This window comes from Gekko japonicus, unplaced genomic scaffold, assembly GCF_001447785.1.
Source record: "Gekko japonicus isolate JY-2015 unplaced genomic scaffold, Gekko_japonicus_V1.1 scaffold973, whole genome shotgun sequence".
Taxonomy (NCBI): Eukaryota; Metazoa; Chordata; class Lepidosauria; order Squamata; family Gekkonidae; genus Gekko; species Gekko japonicus.
Window position 1 is genome coordinate 498,973 of NW_015172031.1, and position 21,254 is coordinate 520,226.

A 21,254-nucleotide genomic window follows, 5' to 3' on the forward strand; every position below is an offset into this window, starting at 1 on the left:
CAGTCCAAGGAAGCCAGATTTCACAGCCGGCCCCCGCTATCAGGATCTCTTTCCCCCTTGTGCACTGGGAAGATGGGCATGTACATTCCTGAGACCTGAAGAAAGGGAGGGGAACCCTCCTCCGCCGCCCAACCTTGGTGGCAGGCCCTGATCGAACGCCTCTGTCCATGGGGCTGCCTTGTCTAAGCTAAGCGGCTGAGTGGGGGGCGATGGCCCCGGCCCGGGGGGCCGCCTAGCATGGCCCGGGGAGGGGCGCCCCCAGCCTCCTCGTCAGGCTCCGAGCCCTTGCCCCGCCGCGCCTTGAGAAAACTGCTGTTGGTGTTGGGCTCCCTTCTCATGTCTCTCTACGCCAGTTACTGCCTAGCCGGGGCAGCGCGCGTCCTCGCCAGGGATCCGGCCCCGATCCTCGTCGAGCAGGCTGAGGAGGTGGCCGGCACGCCTCGGGATCCCTTAATGCAATCCCAGCCGGGGGGAGAGGGCAACAAGCGCCTTCCCCAAGCGGTGATCGTCGGCGTGAAGAAGGGCGGCACCCGGGCGCTGCTCGAGTTTTTGCGGGTGCATCCGGATGTAAGGGCGGCGGGGGCCGAGCCCCACTTTTTCGACCGCAGCTATGGCCGGGGGCTCGCTTGGTACAGGTATGTGCGTGGCTGCACTGCTATAGAATGCTTAGTTGGCTCCGCCGGCGTGCCAGGCGCTGTACGGGAGAGTGGCGGGAGCGCCTCTCCGCTTTATGCTGCTCAGGGACTCGGGGGCAGCAGTGAGTTGTGAAATGAACGGGGTCCATTATATTGTATATATAGCTACCAAGGTCTTGACTGACGAACTACCCCATATACCCAGTAGGTAATGTTAACAAAAGTGGGAGGGGGGAGAGTACTGAGATGATCTGGCTGCACTTCTAAGGACACTTTCCTGGGAGTAAGGCCATAACATAGTACTTACTTCCAAGTAGACCTGTGTAGGATTGCTCTTTCACTCTATTCTGCCTTGGAAACTCTGCTCCTTAGCAGGCCCGTAGCTAGAATTTTTTTGTTAAGGGGGCAATTTTTTTGTTGACAGTTTAGTGCGGTGGAGGGCAGCCCATTATTGTCTGTACAGAACTGCCAAGAGAGTAGAAATAAACTTGTCTTTAAAATATTCTTCTAATGAATTTATAGAAACTGGAATTTATTATTGGAACCAAACCTCTTATGGACTCAAATGCTCCTTTCCCATATTTTAAATTTGCAGTTTATCTAAATTGTTCAATGAGCAAATATGTACATTAATACACATATATTCATGCACTAATTGTACTTAATGGCACATAAGTTTATCTGAATTCCGGTACAGACGGTTTTGTGTGTTTCTTGGGGGTTTTTTTGGTATTGGATATTAAATGCAATGCTGATATGAAGTTCATCATTAAATATAACTAAATGGAGGCTAAGTGGCAGTAAACATTGCAATCTATGTGCATGTTGAGAAATATAAAGGTACCATGTGGGAATATGTCAGTTGAATTCATTAAGACTGCCTTACAGGACTGTTGTGAGGATAAATTAGGTTGCTTCCTGTAATGGCAGATAGCTGGAAGAAAGTAAATAAGACAATCTACTAATATGTCTGGAGTTTCTTTCCCATTGATTGGAAACACAGTTGTCCTGTATTCAACTAATCATGAAATATCAGTTGCCAGTTTACTTCTAGATTCAGTTCAAAGTGCTGGCTCTTCCTACAAAACACTTCACAAGATGAAATCAACTTGTAGTGTGGGAACAGTATGGAGCAGCATAATGTCCCCATTTGTTCCCATGAGTCAGCTTGGAGAAACTCAGCAGTCCCTGCAGATGGTGCCCTTTAGTTGGCTATTCCATAGGCAACAAGGTTTGTTGTTTCTTCATTGTGGTACTCACACTGTGGCCTACTGGGAGGAAATATGGGAAGTTCTTAGTTCATTAACTTTTTGTAGGGCATGGAGAAGTTTAGTGGTTTTCAGTGTTTTTCCATGGTTAGAGTGCTGCTTAACTTTCATCCTATTGAGCTGTGCATTCATTTTGTAAAAACATCCTTGAAAACTGGCCATAGGGTGCCTTGAATGCAAGAAGGGCACCATAGAAACTTTTCAATAAATTAATCTTCCTTCCATTCCCAACACAGACTTTCTGCAAATGTCAAGAATAGCTTTTCAGGGGCACAAAGGGCTGCAGTAGGAAATGGTGCCAAGAAATTTACCAAATGCCTGAGGTGTTAATGAGGAATGGTGACTTACAGAGGACACCTTCACAAGCCTTGCAAGAGTTCAATGGATCCCAGTTGCTGTAGCTGATAGGAAAGCTTGAATTGGTGTTACAGCCACATGGTTACCCCAGGCTCCCTCCTGAGGAGGAGAGGGGCATATTGTAATGTATACAAGCAGCCAGCCTCTTGCTTAGCTTGCTCAACTACTGACTGCCAAAGAGAAGCTGTAGAGGGCCAAAACTGAAAGACATGCAAAGCGGAAACTTGCCCCTAAAGGTTGCTTGTATACATAACAATGGATCACAACAAGAAGAAGATAGGTAGAGCTAGCAAATCTAAACAGTGTTTGTTAGTATGTAAAATAACAAAAAAGCTGTGGCTGTTTGGTGAGAGGGCATGGCACTTTCAGAAGGGGGCATCGCCCTTGTCAGCACCCTTATGGTTACAATCCTGCTTCTTGGTGCTGCTAATTGGGTTTTTACTCAGCGGTGAGGGAAAGGTACTTGGCACATGCTCAGAAGTAGTCTTTATTTACAATATCCTAGACTGAGCATTGATTTGGAGAAGAGGGATTTAAATAAATGTATGGGCTTTGGCCTTCATGAACCTTTAGAACTCTGTCAACAGTGGACCACACAAGGTTAACTTGTTCTTTTTCCAGGATCTTAAAGTCTGCAAGTTCTCTTTCCCATCATTCCCTCTAATAACCACAATTGCCCATCAGTCTTTGCAGGGCTCTTTTTGTAGAAAAAGCCCAGCAGGAACTCATTAGCATAATAGGCCACACCCAACAGCAGGAACTCATTAGCATATTGGGTCACACTCCTGACAGCACAGCTCATTAGCACATTAGGCAACACCCCCATGTTACCAGAAGTGTGGTTATACAGCCACACCCACCTTTCGCTTCTTATTCTGTTTACCTTGTTTGTTCTCCAGGGCTTTTTTTGTAGCAGGAACTCCTTTGCATGTTAGGCCACACACCTCTAATGTAGCCAGTCCTAATGAGTTTCTGTTGTTGGGTGTGGCCTATTATGCTAATGAGTTCCTGCTGGGCGTGGCCAACTTGGGAGCCAGCCGGAACTCCGTTCCTGCCCCAAAATAGCCCTGAGTCTTTGCCCAGATATGTGATTTGCTCCCATGAATTGAGATCCCTTTTTATCTTGAGTCTAGTAACTTTGACACAAACCAACTATACTCCTAACTCTTCTCCAAAATCTCACAATCTTCCTGGGTACCTATCTTGTGAGTGCATCCTTTTTGACCGAACAATCCTTTGGCTCAGTTGTCAAAGTTACCATCTGTCCCTATGTCCTATTCTGTGCTAAGTTTTCACTGCAAGTATTTCTGTCAAGCTGACTGCCTTGTAAAACCAGGAAGGGAAGAACCTTCCTAGCTACAGAGTCCTGGAACACCTGAACAACACCTGTATATATGAAGCTGCCCTGTACTGAATCAGTCCGTCAGTCCATTAAGGTCAGTATTGTCTACTCAGACTGGCAGTGCCTCTCAGGGATCTCCAGGGATTACTTCTTCAGATACAGTGAAAAGAAGTGTGCTTGAACACAAAAGGTTATACCTTGAATAAAGCTTTGTTGGTCTTAAAGGTGCTACTGGACTCAAACTTTGTTCAGTTGCTTCAGACCAACATGGCTAACCACCTGGATCACCCTTCAGTGAAGCACCTTCTTCTTTCTGAGCCATAAACCCTGTTTTTCCTTATCTGACCTTTCCAGCCTCAGCCTTGAAAGCTGCCTTGCCCCTGATATCTTTGACCTCTTCAGATGAGGGGGAAGTAGTTCAAGAGGAAGCATGGGACCCTCATCAGGAAAGCACAGTTGATCAAAATCTCAGCTTGGATGGCGATAGAAGAGGGGTCAGGCACTTGACAACATTCTGCTTAAGGGCGTTTTCACTAGTGAAGTCAGGAATGCCTTTTAAACTGGAATGCCCTGCTTGTATTATTATTTAATGTCAACTAGAAACTGGGAAATGAATGGCTTGTAATTGTACATGCTGTCTAGTGTAACTTTTGTATCAGATTTTCCGAGCTGGGAAACACATGAAACAGTCATATTTAAGAATTTAACAGTGCTACCATAAGCAAGAGTTACACTAGGGTTGCCAAGTCCTACCTAGTCCTTTAGCGGGGGAGTCCCGGCTCTCTCTGGGAGATCTTTGGCGTGCGGGCGAACTGTGCATGCTGTGATGATGCAACCTGGAAGTGACGTCATCGCGTCAGGCACGTTGGGTGCGGGCACTATAATTCAAGGGAAAACCATAGAGTTTTCCCTTAAATTATAGAGCTCCCCACCGGATTATAGAGCGCCCCTCTGGGTGACATCATCACGCCAGGCACGTCTGGCGAGTCCGGCACTTTGGAGGTAGGGTTCCCCTGGGCAGCCCAATCCGGGCCGGCGGGTAAAGGTTCCATTGAGTGGGGTTTTCCCCGCCCCCCTGGGGAAACTTGGCAGCCCTAAATTACACCCTCCTATGTCCACTGAAGTGGAAGGGTATAATTCTGTCTAGGATTGTACTGTGACAGTATGATAACAGCCTAGGAGGAGATTTCCTCTTCTGCAGGAGTACAGGTGATTCAGAAGTAGATTGAAAGCTTCCACAGAAATAACTTGTTCCTTCCTTCCTTAGGATTCCTATTACCTCTAGCTTGTTATAACGTAAAAGCCAGAACATAAAAGTAGTCATACTGGATAAAGTCAATGATCCAGCACTCTCCTGTTTCCAACAGTAGCCAGCCAGATGCCACAGGGAAACTCACTATTAGGGTCGATTGGATCCTGCCAATCAATCTCACTTATAAGTGTAGTGCAATAGATACGTTTTCAGCTATTGTGCCTCAAACCTACCTCAAAGAATCTTGGTATAACACCACCTAACTTAATTTGCTTCTTCAAGCTGTCCATAGCCAGCTTGATTCAGAAGATCACATGACTACATACGCTGTGTTTATGTTTCCTGCTACATAGGGCTGGGGGCTATGGAATGTCTGAAGTCCTAACTGCCATCATTTATTTAAATAATCCACTTTCCCACCTGCAAGATTTTGAGAAATCTAATAAATATTGTTTTTTAAAATATATTTATTAGAGAAATCTAATAAATGTTGGCAAACACAACTTTAATCAAGCCCAATCAAATATTGATTAATGGAATACATTTTCCATTCATTGGAGAAGGTCCTCAACAATGTGAAAATAAAGATGAAAGCCACGGGGCAATTGTCTTATTTGCAATTTGCATAGTTTAGATGGTTCTCCCACATGCTTCTGTCATTTAAAGTTAATAAAGCTGTGTCCTCTGGCAGGTTAATATGAAAATAGCTTGTTGGCTCAGCAAGTAATTTGTCTTTCTGTTGCACAGCAGAAATGGCTTTGTTCTCCATTAAGTACACAGGAGTAAAACAAAAGATGCGATGCTAGCAACTGTGTGCCCTTGGTAGTGCCAATGAACCATACTTCAACATTATCTGGAGGCCTCTCTTTAAAAGGGAGGGGGCTGTTCAGTATCCTGCTGCACTCTTAGGCTCACTTACTGAACCAAGAGAACCTATTTCTGATCATGCTTAGGACAGCACTGAACATCTTGATCTGTGTTGTCTTAATCTCAAATTATGCCCATTACTTACCTGGAAGTTTAAGAGTAACCATGGAGTGAATCACAAATTTTGATTATAGCTGAAGAGGTGTTCTTGAAAAGGGGGGCAGAGAATATTGCAGGTTGTGATGTCAATATATGCCCACTAAATCCACAGATTCTGGGGCATATAGATATCTTTTCCAGAGAATAAAGACTTTCTGTTCTGGAAATTCAAAGGTGTCCATTGAATGGTATTTTCTTAGCAGCACACTTATCCAATTTTGCATGTCTTGAAAGAGGATCAAGAAAGGAAACATTAAAATTTCTGAGGTTTTCCCATTTATTTTTAAGCACATTTTTTCTTGACTTTGAAAAATAAACACCTGCCTTTGGGGACAGTTTATGGCCATAATGTCTGGCTGATATTCAGGGAAACTTTTTATCTCTAGTAGTGATCTTAAGGAGACTTGAAAATAAATTTCACTGTAATTAAGGGGGGGGAATGGAGGACGTGGATACAGCATTTAAGTCTGTGCACAGCCTCAAACCCCCATCCTTCTTTTTCTAGAAGAGCACCGGGTGGCAAAGGGGGAGGCAGATTGATGGATGACCCTCCGGGCCAGGTTTTTATCCACAAAATTGCGCAACCTCTCCTTCTCGGTTGGGCTTATTGCATACAGCTTCCCTTTGGGCATCTTGTGCCCCAGTAAAATTTCAATAGCACAGTCTGTTTTTTTTTGGGGGGGGGATAGCTTGTCCTTCTCGAATACCCTGGCCAAGTCTCTATATTCAGGAGGGGTTAGGTTGAGCTCCCCCTGGGCTAGACATGTCCACTTCAGGACAGGAGCCAATGCCTCCCCCCGCTCGGGGTTCCACTCGTGGGCCTTACACCAAGGGTCTGGGAAATGCAACACTCCCCTGCTCTACTGTACATATGGGTAATGATCCCGGAGCCAGGGGTTGCCCAACACCATTGAAAATTTGGTGGTGGGATTAATTATGAATGGCCGCTGTTCCCAGTGAGGCCCATCACCATCAGCACGGTCTGGTATTTGCAGGCTTCTTTCATAGGGGACCTGTCCATTTGCATGAATACTATGGGCTCCAGGAGCACTTGGACAAGTACCCCTAGCCCTGTTATTAATGCAGGGCTAATTAAGTCCTGGGCACACCCGAATTCTATCAGTGCCCTCACCCTAATTTGGGTGCCTATTTCAGGGTTTTATTACAGTCACAGTCGCGTAAAAGAGGGGGGGAGGCTCTCACCAAACTTGGCACATGGGATTTTTAGACCTTCCGGGTTGTGTCCTCCACAGCAGGTCCCAGCCTTTTCCTGCCACCGATGAGGGTTCATCTCTGCTGGATGAGGTGCCATCAAAGTCTCCCCTTTCACCTGCCTGGAGGGCTTTAGGCTGCTTCGAGCCCCCGGCTGCTTGGATCTTTTCTTGGGTGCCTTGTGTTCAGTTGTCTTCCCCTCTCCCAGGCTTTTCTCAAGTGGGCAGTTAGCTGCGAAGTGCCCTGGAGCCCCACACTACAGGTGGCTTCCCTTGGTTTGGCGCTCGGGCCCCGCGGCTTTGCCGGTGCAATCTTAATTGAGGCCCTGGGCTCGTACATCCGGAGGAGGTTGGACTGGTTCTCAGCTTCGCAACCACCTGGATCCACATGTTCAGGGTTAACGGGCTGCCCTGGGCCAGGGTTCAGTCCAGTATCGCATGGTTCAGCCTGGCTCTGTAGAACGTGATGAGGACTTCTTCGGGCCACCCCTGGAGCGTTGCCACATGCATTTTAAACTTCTTGGAGTACTCCCGCACCAAGTGGCTGCCCTGACGTAGGCTGCACAGGCAAGTGCGTGCTCTCTCCAGCTCCAGGGGGTCGTCATACTGCCATCGGAGGGCCCACATGAATGCATTCACATCTCAGAGCTCTGGGCCCTGGATCCATGAACCAGTCTGCTGCCCACTCCCTCAGGCGTGACCAATGTAGTCATGTGGTGCTCGTCCAAGGCAAATGTGGGCCAACAATTTCTCAAAAACTTGCACAGCTGAAGCATGAAGAACACCAGCTTCTCAGGTGTGCCATCAAGTGTGGCTCTCAGAGACTCTTGGAGTCTCTCCTGGCCCACTGGAGGGGCTGATGGACCGGCAGGCCCAACTGGTCTGATGGACCGGCAGGCCCAACTATGTCCTGCACTTTATGGGGGTCCATGCCCACTCCCTCCCCTGAAATCTGATATCCCAGGAAATCCAGTTCATCCTTATGAATCTCACACTTGGATAGCTTGACAACTTGTCCGTCTCACCCCGAAACTCATGGCAGATGCACTCCAGGTCAGTTTCCTTCGCGATGAGGATGTGTGCAGGGTCGTCTTGGAAGGAGTGCTCATATTGTCTTCTTTCCCCTTTGTATGTGAATTGCTCGGACTGTGAGTCTGGGGTTGACACCCAGCTGGGTTCAGCCCATTTAGAGATCAGGGCCCACGAATCTCTGGGCTTTGCTCTGAGGTCCTTCGTATTCACCATGGACACCAGGGCCACTGTGGACACAGGCGCAGCCCCATCACTGGTAGTAGTAGGGATGTCCCCGTTGCCTTCACTCATCATGTGGGTGGTGCGGAGATCCAAGGAAAAGGGAAGGTCTAACACTTTGTCAGACTCTTGGATAAATCAGTTCCAACAACATTCACTCTGGGGAATGATACGTTTATTGAGACATTGATAGGATCCAGACCTAACACTGGCTATGTTAGAACTGAGGGCAAAGGCACGAATGCAACATACAAGATTCAAGCAAGGGTCCTAAAGGCCCAGGACAAATCACCCCTTAGTATCCCCCCCCGCCAAAAGCAATGGCTAGCAACTCCCTTTTACTATGCCAACCCCCAATGTGAAAGATGAAGCCAAGCTGCAAAAGCTGAGATCCAAGGATGTCTGGGTTCTCAGAAGGTGATAAGGATGCATGGTACTTCAAAGCAACCTGGCAAAACCGAAAGCATTTCAGTTTCACACTCTCCGATACTCCCCCCTCGGTTGCTATGACAAATGAGCCATAAAATGCATAGCAAGTTTGACAGCAGCCATACATTACTACAAGGGAATAGCATTGCTTTGACCATACAGACTTTTGTTGGCAGGGTGATGTCTCTACTTTTTATTATGCTGTCTAGGTTTGTCATAGCTTTCCTCTCAAGGAGCAGGCATCTTTTAATTTCATGGCTGCAGTCACTGTCTACAGTGATCTTGGATCCCAGGAATGTGAATTCTGTCATGGCTTCCATGACTTCCCCTTCTACTTGCCAAGGAGTGATGGGGTTGGATGCCATGATCTTAGTTTTTTTGATGTTGAGTTTCAAGCCTGTTGCCTAGCTTGTAGGATCTTGAGCATGACCTTGCTATCATGTGAAATGAGTGCAATTGTGCGATAGTTTGAACAATCCTTGGCATTGCCCTTTTTTGGGATTGGAATGTAAACTGACCTTTTCCAATCCTGTGACCACTGTTGTGTTTTCCGAATTTGCTGGCATATTGAGTGCAGCACTTTAACAGCATCATCTTTTAAGACTTTGAATAGCTCAGCTGGGATACCATCACCTCCGCTAGCTTTGTTGTTAGTAATGCTTTTTAAAGCCTATTTGACTTCACACTCCAGGATGTCTGGCTTGAGGTCACTGATCACACCGTTGTGGTTTTCAAGGACATTTAGATCTTTCTTGTATTTTCTTCTGTGTTTTCTTGTTAAAAAGGTAAAGGTTCCCTTGCTCGAAAGCCAGTCGAATCCGACTCTAGGGTTGCGGTGCTCATCTCCGTTACAAAGCCGAAGAGCCAGCGCTGTCCGAAGACGTTTCCGTGGTCATGTGGCCGGCATGACTAAACACCAAGGCGCACGGAACGCTGTTACCTTCCCACCGAAGTGGTCCCTATTTATCTACTTGCAATTTCTTGCTTTCGAACTGCTAGGTTGGCAGGAGCTGGAACTAGAGACAGGAGCTCACCCTGTCTTGCGGCACCCGGGTCTTGAACCACTGAACTACTGACCTTCCACAGCCTGCAGTTCAGCGTCTTAACCACTTGAGCCACCACAGCTCTTGTTACTTCTTCCTAATATCTTCTGCTTCTGTTAGGTCCCTATAATTTTTGTCCTTTATCATGGCCAGCTTTGCACGGAACGTTCCCTTGATTTCTCCAGTTTTATCAAAGAGATCTCTAGTCCTTCCTATTCTATTGTTTTCCTGTATTACTTTGCATTGTTCATTCAGGAAGGCCTCCTTATTGGTTGCAGTATTTATTTATTACATTTTTATCCTATCCATCCTCCAAGAAGCTCAGGACACCATATGTGTGTTCCCCTCTTCCACTTTAGTATCACAACAACTATTTGAAATGGGTTAGTATGCGTCATACTAGAGTGGGGATTTAAATGTAGGTTTCACATGATCAGTAGATTAGTTGAATTGCTTACAATAGTCATTTAGTCTGTAGAATCCATCAGTTGGCCTTCCCAAAAAAGTACTCCTGGGCTGTGGTGAGATGACAGGCTTAGCTTGTTTTGACCGCACTTCTAATTTATACTTCTTTTTGTGTGCCGGAGAATTTTGTCCAAGCACCCACCCGTAACCCACTGCACTGCACGCTCACCCCATGGTTGAACATTCAGATTATTGCTGTGTAGTAACCATGGAGTTGTTGGTCGGTCGGCATCCTTTTTGTTGTTCACTGAAGCATATAAGTGCATGTTCAAAGCACTGGCTCCTTTTTGGCAGCTCTGAAATCCCTCTGCCAAGTACTGTGATCTCATTGGTTCCTATACAACTATATTTCTTTACCAGAAATCACTCCCTTTCCCGCCAGATCTTACTCCCTTTCCCACTTGTTTCATAGGACTCTATATATTTCTGTGGCACTGTCTGAGTGTACCCTGCACCTTTCCCTCTCCCTATAGAGCTTCACTGACAGAGCAATATTATAAAGTGGCTTGGAGTGAAGTTCTGGGGGCGGAATCCTGGTTGCCTATATGGGAGCCTCCCTAGGGACTATTTCCAGTGCTGTCCCACCCCAAGAAACAGCAGAAAGGGTAGTTTTTCTTGAATTTATTGTTCAAACACCCCCCCCGGTGGCCTCCTGATCACAACAAAATATTGTGGCAAAGAAGCACACAAGAAGTAATTCATGACCCTGGCACAAAGATCCAATGAAGGGCACATTGCTAACTGATTTTTTTTAAAGGAGCAAAAATGGAAGGGAAGGTTCAGACTTCCCAAACAGCTTGAGATTGCAATGGACAGTTCAGACATGTGGAAATGTGGGGTGAAACCAGCTGCATCCATAAAGATCAGACTTTCCCCAGTGTCAAACAACTCACAATCAGAGTGGGGTGGGGGGTGACAACTGGGGAGCGGGGTCATGACAATGCTGTTTGAATGTGCAATTTAAATCCACTGGGTAACAGCAACCACATCAGATCAAACTCATCTGATCGCAGCCCTGGGGAATAATCAGGTATGGTCAGAACATAAGAGTGTGCTGTTTATCTACCCTTTGCTTTGCCTAAATGGTGCCCCTGAGACCTCAGCATGAGATTATTACCGTATTTTTCGGACCATAAGACGCACCTGACCTTAAGACGCACCTAGTTTTTAAAGGAGGAAAACAGGGAAAAAAATATTCTGAACCTTCGGTCCATAAGACGCACTCACTTTTCCTCCCACTTTTTTTGGAAGAAAAAGTGAGTCTTATGGTCCAAAAAATACGGTAATCTAATGTTAATATTTTAAGTATTAGATCTCTAAGAATTAACAATAGAGATGTTTTTAAAGTATTTATTTGTTTAGTAAATTTGTGTACACATAATCAGAATCCTGCTCAAGGCAGCTTATAATTAAAATGGGTGATGGGAGCTGCTGAGACCTTGTTCCACCCCCAACACCTGCAGCAGTTTGTTCCAGAATTTAGCAATAAACTGCAACCCCCAGTCCAAAATGATCTTGCAGAGGAGGGAATGCAGCCTCACAATGTGGTGCAGGAAAAACTTGGCTAGTGACTTGGCCGAGGTCAGTTGTTTGCAAGGAATAAACTGTGCCTGCTTGGAGGATGTATCGACCATCACCCAAATCACCACTTTACCTTTACTGGGTTGTAAGTCAGTTATAAAGTCCATTGAAATCACTGCCCATGGTCTCTCTGGTGTTTCAAGGGGCTGTAAGGTCCCAGGGGGCTTTCCTGGCCTCTATTTCCCCATTAGGCAGGGTTGACAGGAATTCCCCATGTATTGGGAAATATCTGCCCTCATATACGGCCACCGGAATTGCCTTTGAAAGAGGTGCAGGGTTTTCAGGTATCCATAATGCCCCGCCAGTTTATGTTGTGCCCCAAAATTCAGGATTTCCCCCCTCAATGCTTTAGGCACGAACAGCCTCCCACCCCTGTACCAACAGCCATCCCCACTCAGCTTCGCTGAATTATCAGTTTGAACATCCTCTATGCCCCCCTCTGTAAAAGTGGTTTTAAATTAGCAAATCCAGGGTTCAGCTTCAGTGGGGGTTTCTGCTATAGCTCTGCTGTTAGTTACCACTGCCCCCCCCCAACTTGGTGGGTATGAAGAAGTCTATGACTTCTTCCCTCAGGCTGTCATGTTGCAGGAGGTGGGATAGTGCGTCAGCCAGAGAGTTCGACTTTCCAGGGAGATGCTGGAGGGTAAACCAAAATTTAGAGAAAAACTCCACCCAGTGGAACTGCTTGGCATTTAGGTACCTCGACATGCATAATGCCTCCAGATTTTTGTGGTCTATCAACACTTTGAATGGCACCCTCACCCCCTCCAGCCAGTGCCTCCAGGTTGTAAGGGCCAGTTTGATGGCAACCGCATCCTTATCCCAAACTTCCCAATTATGCTCTGTGGGGGAGAACTTCTTAGACACATATGCCAGGGGGTGGAGCTTTCCATTCTTCCCCTGTTGCAGGATCGCCCACTCCCATAGCCACATTGGAGGAGCTGATTGAGATCACAAAAATATTATTTTCGTCAGGATGGTGTAAAATGGGCTCAGAGGTAAACAGCTCCTTGAGCTTTTCAAATGCCTGCTGGCACTCTGGAGTCCAGTCCAGCTTGGTACTTGGCTTGCTACAGTCGGGACCCTTCCCCTTTGTCTTTAACAAGTCAGTAAGGGGCAAAAGCACTTGGGCGAAGTATGGGATGAATGCGTGGTAGAAATTGGCAAACCCGAGGAACGATTGGAGCTGGTACTGGGTTAGAGGAGCCTCCCACCCCACTATGTCCTGCACTTTATGGGGGTCCATGCCCACTCCCTCCCCCAAAATCTGATATCCCAGGAAATCCAGTTCATTCTTATGAAACTCACACTTGGATAGCTTGACAAAGAGCCGGTGGTTGTAAAGTGTTTGGAGCACCTCCCTGACCAACTTTACATGTGAGTCTTTATCTTTTGAGTAGAGCAAGATATCATCCCGATAAACTTGCACCCCCTTGAATAAATGCTTGTGCAACACTTCATTGATTAAGTTCATAAAAACCCCGGGGGCTTCCACTAACCCAAATGGCACCACAAGGTATTCAAAGTGTCCCAACAGGGTATTGAAAGCCATTTTGTGCTCATTCCCCTCCAGAATGCACACTTTGAAATAAGCATCTTGCAAGCTAAGCTTGGTGAAAATGTGCCTGTGGGAAGCTTCCGCCAGGAGGTTTTTGATGCGTAGGAGGGGGTAGGCATTGGACATAGACACTGCGTTTAAGCCCTGGGAGTCTGTAGCCCTGGGAGTCTGTGCACAGCCACAGCCCACTGTCCTTCTTCTTTCAAAAGAGGATGAGGGCAGCAAAGGGGAAAGAGGCCAGGTGGATGTAACCGTGAGCAAGGTTCTTATCTATAAACCTGCACAGATCCTCTTTGTCAGCTGGGCTCATTGCATACAACTTCCCTTTGGTCATTTTGTGGCTGGCAAAATGTCTATAGCACAGTCTGACTTTTGATGGGGGGGGAGCTCATCTGCCTCCTCCTCTTCGAACACTCTAGTGAAGTCTATACTCAGGAGGGATGAGATCGAGCTCCCCCTGCGCCAAGCACACACGCTCCGGAATGGGAACTGGCGCTTCCCCCCACTTGGGATTCCACCCATGAGCTTTGTATTGGGGGTCTGGGAAGTGCAGTGCCTCTCCACTCCACTGAATGTATGGATCATGATCTCGGAGCCAGGGGTTGCCTAGCACCATTGAGAATTTTGCAGCAGGGTTAATAATGAATGGGTGTTGCTTGCAATGGGGCCCCATCCTCATCACCACGGGCACAGTTTGATACTTGCACACCTCCTTCATTGGGGACCCATCCATCTGGGTGAAAATTATAGGTTCTGGCAATACTTGGACAGGTACCCCTAGCCAACGCTGGGCTGATTAAATCTTGGGCATGCCCAGAGTCAGTCAGGGCTCTCACCCGTATCTAGGTGCTCTGCTTGGAATTTATTACAGTCACCATCACATAGAACAAAGGGGGAGAGGTTCTCACCGAACTTGGCACATGTGATTTTTTTCGACCTACCGGGTTGTGCCCTTCACAGCAGGTCCCAATCTTTTCCTGCTGGTGTGTTGTGCTCATCTCTGCTGGAAGAGGTGCCGTCAGACTCTCCTCGCACTCTCGCTTGAAGTGCTTTGGGTCACTTGATCCGCGTCCCTTGCAGCTTTGTTTTTTTCTTGGGGGTCTTGCGCTCAGTTGCTTTCCCGTCCCCGAGGCTCTTGTCAAGAGGGCAGGTGGCCACAAAGTGCCCCGGGGCCCCACATCTTAGACACGGGCCCTGTCTCAACTGTTGGTCTCTGACAGCTTCCCTCCTCTTGTGTTTCATCCCCCGTTGTTCCGCCGCTATCGCTGCCCTCATGGGAGCCCGGGGCTAGTATATCTGCCAAAGGTTGGAGCAGTTCTTCACCTCGCAGGCCACCTATATCCACCTGTTCAGGGTTAGTGGTTTACCCTGGGCCAGGGCCTGATCCAGAAATGAGTGGTTCAGCCCAGCCCGGTAGAACTTGATGAGGACTTCCTCAGGCCAGCCCTGGAGCTTTGCAGTGTGTGTTTTGAACTCTTCAGAGTACTCCCACACTGAGCACCCATCCTGGCATAGACCCGTCAGGCGGGTGCATGCTCTCTCTAGCTCCAGGGGGTCCTTGTATTGGCATCAGAGTGCCCACATGAAGGCATTCACATCTCGGAGTTCTGGGCCCCAGATGTTGTGGAGACTCACAAACCAGTCAGCTGCCTGGTCCAGGAGGCGCAACCCAATAAAATCCACATGGTGCTTGTCAGTAGCGAAAGTGGGGCCTCAATCATGTAAGAACTTGTACACCTTCAGCAGAAAAAATGCCAGCTTCTCTGGAGTGCCATTGAATGTTGCTTCCAGGGCATTGCGAGGCTGCTCCAGAGTCGCTGGGGCTGCAGGCAGCTCGGTTGGCCCGGCTGGGCCAGCAGGAACAGCTGGAGGTGCCAGGAGAGGAGGTGGAGGCACTTGCAGAGGGGCCAGCAGCACCCCTCCAGCTTCATCTTTTTCCTGATTCCATGGTTCCTGAACTCTTGCTGGATGGCATCCATGATGATGCCCGGTATATCCAGCATCATGTTTTGCATCTCTCACCTGATCTCTTCAGCCTTGCCTCTGAACTCCCTGCGGAGACATTCAACTTCAGTGTCCTCCATGACACGGATGTGCTCCAGGAGATCCTGGAAGGAGCGTTCCTTAGTGCCTTTGGGCGCTGTCATACGCGAACTCCTCGAACATTGGATCGGGAGTCACCACCCAAGTGGGCTCAGCCCAGGTGGGGAGCAGCATCCAGGAGTCTCTGTTCCACACCCCACCTTCCTCTCCTTTGGACTTCGCATTCACCACTGGGGCCATTGTGGTCTGTTGCTCAATCATGGTGCCATCTACCGCAGTTGTAGGGACTTCCCCATCCTCTCTGCTCATCACGGCTGTGGTGCAGGTGGTCAAGGAAGGAAAAAGTGAGTCCTAACAATTTGTCAGAATCCTGGTTAAATCAGTTCTCAACACCACTCACTTTGAAGAAAGTTTAGTTTATTGAGACGTTGTATGGATACCATACTGAATACGAGCTTTGTTAAGACTGAAGGTTGAATTCTGTTCAAGCAAAGGCACTGAAGATCAGGACCCAATCACCCCACAGCATTTGCCCACCAGAAACAACAGTGAACTATGGCCACACACACTAAGCACATACCCCTCTACAGAAATAAAACAAAACAACAGGTCTCTCTGGACATAGTGTCTGGTACATCAAAGCACTTAGGAAAATGAAAGCATTTGGTTTTCAAACTCCTCTACCCCTCTTTCCTCTATGGCAGACGAACTACAAAATGCATACTGAGCCTGACACAGACATTCAGCTACAGCAGACTAACATGACCACTCCTCTTGCATTTTATGCAAGGTCTTATTCCTACAAAAGAAAGTAGCTTGCAGTCTTTTCCAGCTGGAATATAAACAGCAGGGTTACTCCAAAGTGTGATGTGAGGATTGTTTCTAAATTCATACTGCATTTCTTCTAGACTTTAAAGTTAGAATGTCACACTTTTGTTTTCTTTTTCCTAGCTAATTGGGCAGGAAACCCTAGTGAAGCTCCAAACAATTCATCTAAACTAATGCAATGTATGGATGTTTAGACTAGGATGCATTAGTGATTTGGGGGTGGGGGGAATCATAGCTTTTAACATGCACAGGGACAAAACTGGAAAGTAGTGAAGGGGCCTGTAGCTTTTGCATCAATTTCAGGTTGTTCTCTTGGGATAGCGTCCATCTAGACAACTGCAAGATGACAATAGTGACCCCTACAGCCAGAAAAATACTAATAACTGCTAGCCCAGGAGTAAGGAAATTAGGGAAGATCTGTTGCAGTAAAGAGCTCTAGCTAGAGTTTTATGTTGCTTTTCTAATGGGAAATTAAAAGTTTAGTAAAATTGTAGCTAGAAACTGAGTAAATCTGAATAAGCTCTTTTCTTGAAAAAAATAAATCCAACAAATTAATTTTGATGACTGTAACAAAGGGAGAAGTGTGCTGCTAGCAAATCTGTCCACTAGTCAGCTGAAGTCCCACTGCTTTCCTACAGATCAGAATAGGAAATGAAACTTTTCTAAAGTGCTGTGTGTTAACTGAAGGGGAACAAAAGCTTCACCCCATACTCCTGACTGTACAGTTCTTCTGTCAAAGAGGCAGATCACCTATGGAGATGCTTATTTAAAAACAACTTCTGCATTTTAATGTGAAAGCTCCAACTCCTGTTTTATCTGTTTCATGTGCCAGGTTCATGAGGGACAAGTTGGGAGGGGAGAGCAAGCCACAATAGCCTCAATTATTTTTTAATAAATGAGGAATTGCTGAACAAGTCTATTGAAAAGCCAGAGTTCAATAGCAGGTGAAGCTCACCTCCTCCTGTGTAATATGACTTTATAAAACCTACACGGGGGGGGGGACTTATGTGGGTTGTGTTAAAATGTATTTTTTTTTACTCCGGCCATTAGGGTGGAGGGTTTTTTTGAGGGATGCTGTGTTGTTCTCTGATCCTTTGTTTTGCTAGCCTCAGACTCAAGTTGCCCTTTGGGATCCCATTATCCTGTCAATCACACCAAGAACATCTATTTTGTATGTTTTAATCCTGCCTGTTTTTGTAAAGCTGCTACTGGATTTGGTAGAGGAAAGAATGCCTCTATCTTAGGCTGCATGTTGCAAAGAGATGAACGATTATTCAGTGTACTGTTCTTTCAAGGTGGTGTAAAGGAGTGGGCAGGGGGCAAAGATATTGGCACTTTTTGATGCTTTAGATCTCAGAAGTTCTGTGTCCTCTAATTTATACTGTATTTCACCCCTGTCCACAGATAGACAGGGATGGTGGTGGGAATCAAAGTGGCGCAGTGGGAGCGGTGGCGCAGGCAGTACAACGTCTGCAAGTAACATCAATAGCGAACAGCCACAATGGCGGTTCGAATCCCCACCGCGGCCGGAGTGAGCTCCCGGCCCCCAGTCCCAGCTCCCGCCAACCCAGCGGCTCGAAAGCATAGCAAGTAGACGAATGGGTACCTGCCCTAGGTGGCAGGGGGCAACCTCCTCCTGGTTCCGTGCCGGGAGTGCTGACGGCGGCGGCGAGAACAATGGCGGCGACTGGCGATCCGAGGATGCGGCGACGTGATCGGATGGAGGCGGAGCCGAGGCAACGCAACTGCGAGACGACGCAGCACGGCAGGGGCCTGACGGGACGTAAAGCCGGAAGCTGCAGTCCGAAGCAGTGTGCGTCAGAGGAGGAAGTCATCAGGAGCCTGCCAGAGAAGGTCGCCAGCTATCCGAGACGTCAGGAATAAGCGTCCGAAGCCCACCGGGTAAAGAAATGTGCCGCATGGGTGCTGATAGGTAATTCCCTTCCCCCGTGAATCTGTGGCCCTAGTTAGGTAATTAACTACATAAGTAGTACAATGTAAACCGCTCTGAGACCTACTAGGGGTCAGGGGCGGTATAGAAATCGAAATGTAAAAGTAAAGTAAAAGTGAAGGGAGAAGTTTTCAGTTCTTTGAAAGGCTTTGGAGAGAAGCCTGTTCCAGTGGCTGGAAGCAGCTGTGGAGCACGATTTCCTTCACAGCTTCTCCATCTCATTGCCTCAAGCTCTCCCTGTTATGTAAAGTTGAGTGAAAATCTGATCCTTGGGGACTGAAGTGTATGACTGTTGCTCTTGAAGGGTTCGTGTGCACAATAGGCCTAACAGAATGACTCTTGAAGAAGCCAGAAGCTGTGGTGCACAGGAAGATGGCCTTTGCATCTTTTGGAGTGGGGTGGAGTTCTGTGCTGGGAGTGGTTACTTAAAGTAGAAAAGGGCTAGTCAGCTTGTCAAAGGCAACTTGTGTAAAATTAGTTAGACAAAGGTCTGTGTGCATGTTAAATTCCCCATGGGACAGGACTTTTGGAAGAGATTGAGGTCAGGCATTTGGCTTCTGTGGACCTTGTCACATCTGCTGCTGAATCCGAGCACTTGGCCCCAGCAGAAGAGCAAAGTACCGCTGGGGATGAGCTCCCGGCTCCTGACAACCCTGCACCTGAAGCCACGGAAACTGCTCCAGCGGCAGCTGAAGCAGACTCGTGCCAGAGCAACATACACCCCGACTTGCCCTCACCAGTATCCTGTCTGCAGGAACAACGCTGACGGGACATGGCATCCTGGCGACGGGATGCATGCATGCACGGTAAGTGCTCGTTTAGCCCTGAGTACTAGCAGGAGTCGGGACACAATCAGGGCATGCTAATTGCCAACAGCCTGCCGGGCTGTTTAGCTCTCACACTCATGCCAACTAGTTGTGCTAGCAACTAGTCATTTTGGATGAAGCTCTGCACGTCACCACCCGTGTTCCAGTTCTTGACTTCTTGGCTCCTGACCTCGGCTCGTACGACTCCGCTCCTGACCTACACCTCGGACCTCTGACTCTCTGGCTTCTGACTTCTTTGGACTCTGGCTTTAACAACTACTCTAACAGTTAGTGATTTTGGACTTGGTCTATCGGTATTGCTGCTTGCCCGGTTTTGACTTTGGACTGCCTTTGGACTCTCTTACTCTTGTCTGGCCTGGTACCGCATTCGTCGCAGTCCTTCCCCTGCTCCTCTTATGGGGGGGGGGGGATGAGTGTTTACTTTTCAAGGGGGAATAGAAAATCCTGCATTCAGATATCTCCTATTCAGGCATTTGCAATACCTCAGCGATGATGTGGGAGGGATAAGAACATCCAAACAGCATTTTTTTTTGCAAATAATTTTTTATTAAACTTTTCCAATGTTAACATTAACAAAACGTTCAACAATAAACTGTTATACAATCTCTTCGTTTAAAACAGTACCTCTCAATAAAATACAAAATCCTTATATTTATGTGGCAATCTAAAGGTTTGTGGGTTAGTTACAGTAATATACTGAAAGAAAGAAAAAAAAAAGAAAAAAAAAAAGAACATCCAAACAGTTCTAGTGTGATCCCAGATTATTTTGTGAGAAGAGCTACTTAACTGCCAGATGTACACAACAAGGCTTAAGCTTGCCTTTAACTTTGGCGGTTATAACATGCCATACATAACCAGAATGTTGTACTCACAAGAAGTACTAGTATATGCCATAAATGTTTGCTTGGGGTAACTGAACTCTTTGGACAAGCACCCTGAGAATCTTCTTAAATACATAGACAAGGCCTGTGGTAAACAATCTCATGGAAAGCAAGACATGATATGGCATGGGACTTTTCATGCTGGTATTGTGTGTTCCTGGAGGTGGAGTACAGCACTTGCTGCCCTGGATATTTTAAGTGTTGCATATGCTTAGGTGGTAGCCCAAGCCAAGCTGAGCATGATCTTGCTGTAATCATCTGATAGTGTCAAATCCTTGAAATGCTGTAGTCAGCATTGCCTGACTTTTTCTTGATCATATTTTTAAAAAACGCTTGATTGATACTTGCACATGTAGATCACCTTTGATTAGAGGTCTGATCGGTTTCAAGTGTAAGAACCCCAAAATGGGTATTTTGGTTTTACATTACAGTTGCACTGATTTTTTGTTACATTAGACGTCCTACTTTTTAAACAGAGATCCTCTTCTATCTGATTTATCCTCTGAATTATCCCATCGATAACAGATCCAGAACACTTAAGATTTTAGTCTTAATTTGGGGCTGCAAATTGGTAGCACTACCAGTGAGGTCACTGGTGGTTAAGGGATGGTAGATTAAGCCTTTCTGTCTACTACATTTTTATTCTGTGTTTCCAATGAATCTGGCATATCAGACATGATCCTCCTTTTTATTTTATCCTTACAACAACTTTGTGAAGTAGGTTAGGCTGAGTGCTAGTGATTGCCCTAAGGGCACTTACAGTGCAGTCCTAAACACAGTCATACTCTTAGAAGGATGCAACTCTTAGGGTTGCACTAAGAGCTGTAACTGATAACAATTTTATCCTTTGTCTTACTCCAGTACTTTAAGCACTATACAACACTGGCTTGGTAGGGTCAGTACTGGAATTTTTGCCTTGTGTCCCTCAAGTGAGAATCTCTAACATATGCCTTCTCACAACCAAGTATAAATTTCTGCTAGTATCTCCCTTATAATCATTACTGGGTATGCTTGTAAGATGTCTTTCTTCAGCCAGATGGTGATCCTTGTGCCTGTGCCATGACCACAGGCTCATAAAAGCAGCTATCAGCTTTTTGATGAGCTTTTGAACTTTGACCTCCATTTCCAAAGGTCAGGTTTTTCACATGCTGGCTATTGAATTGGTGAAGCTTTTAAATTATACTGGACCCTGTGTTTGCAGCTACAAGGTGATGTGTTGGGGGAAGAGAGAATGATTTCAGGGTTGCAGGATAATACATACTTAGAAGAACGTAGTTAATCTCTGATATAGAATGAAAGGATGTCC

General features: G+C 46.7%; 1 protein-coding gene across 1 annotated transcript in view; it reads left to right on the forward strand.

The window, feature by feature from the left end:
- Positions 1-237: 237 nt before the first annotated feature.
- LOC107118311 (heparan sulfate glucosamine 3-O-sulfotransferase 3A1-like) overlaps positions 238-21,254 on the forward strand; it is a 109,981-nt gene continuing 88,964 nt past the window's right edge. The window contains exon 1 of the mRNA XM_015420615.1: positions 238-635. Coding sequence (XP_015276101.1) covers positions 238-635 — 398 coding nt within the window. The remainder of the gene's footprint in view (positions 636-21,254) is intronic.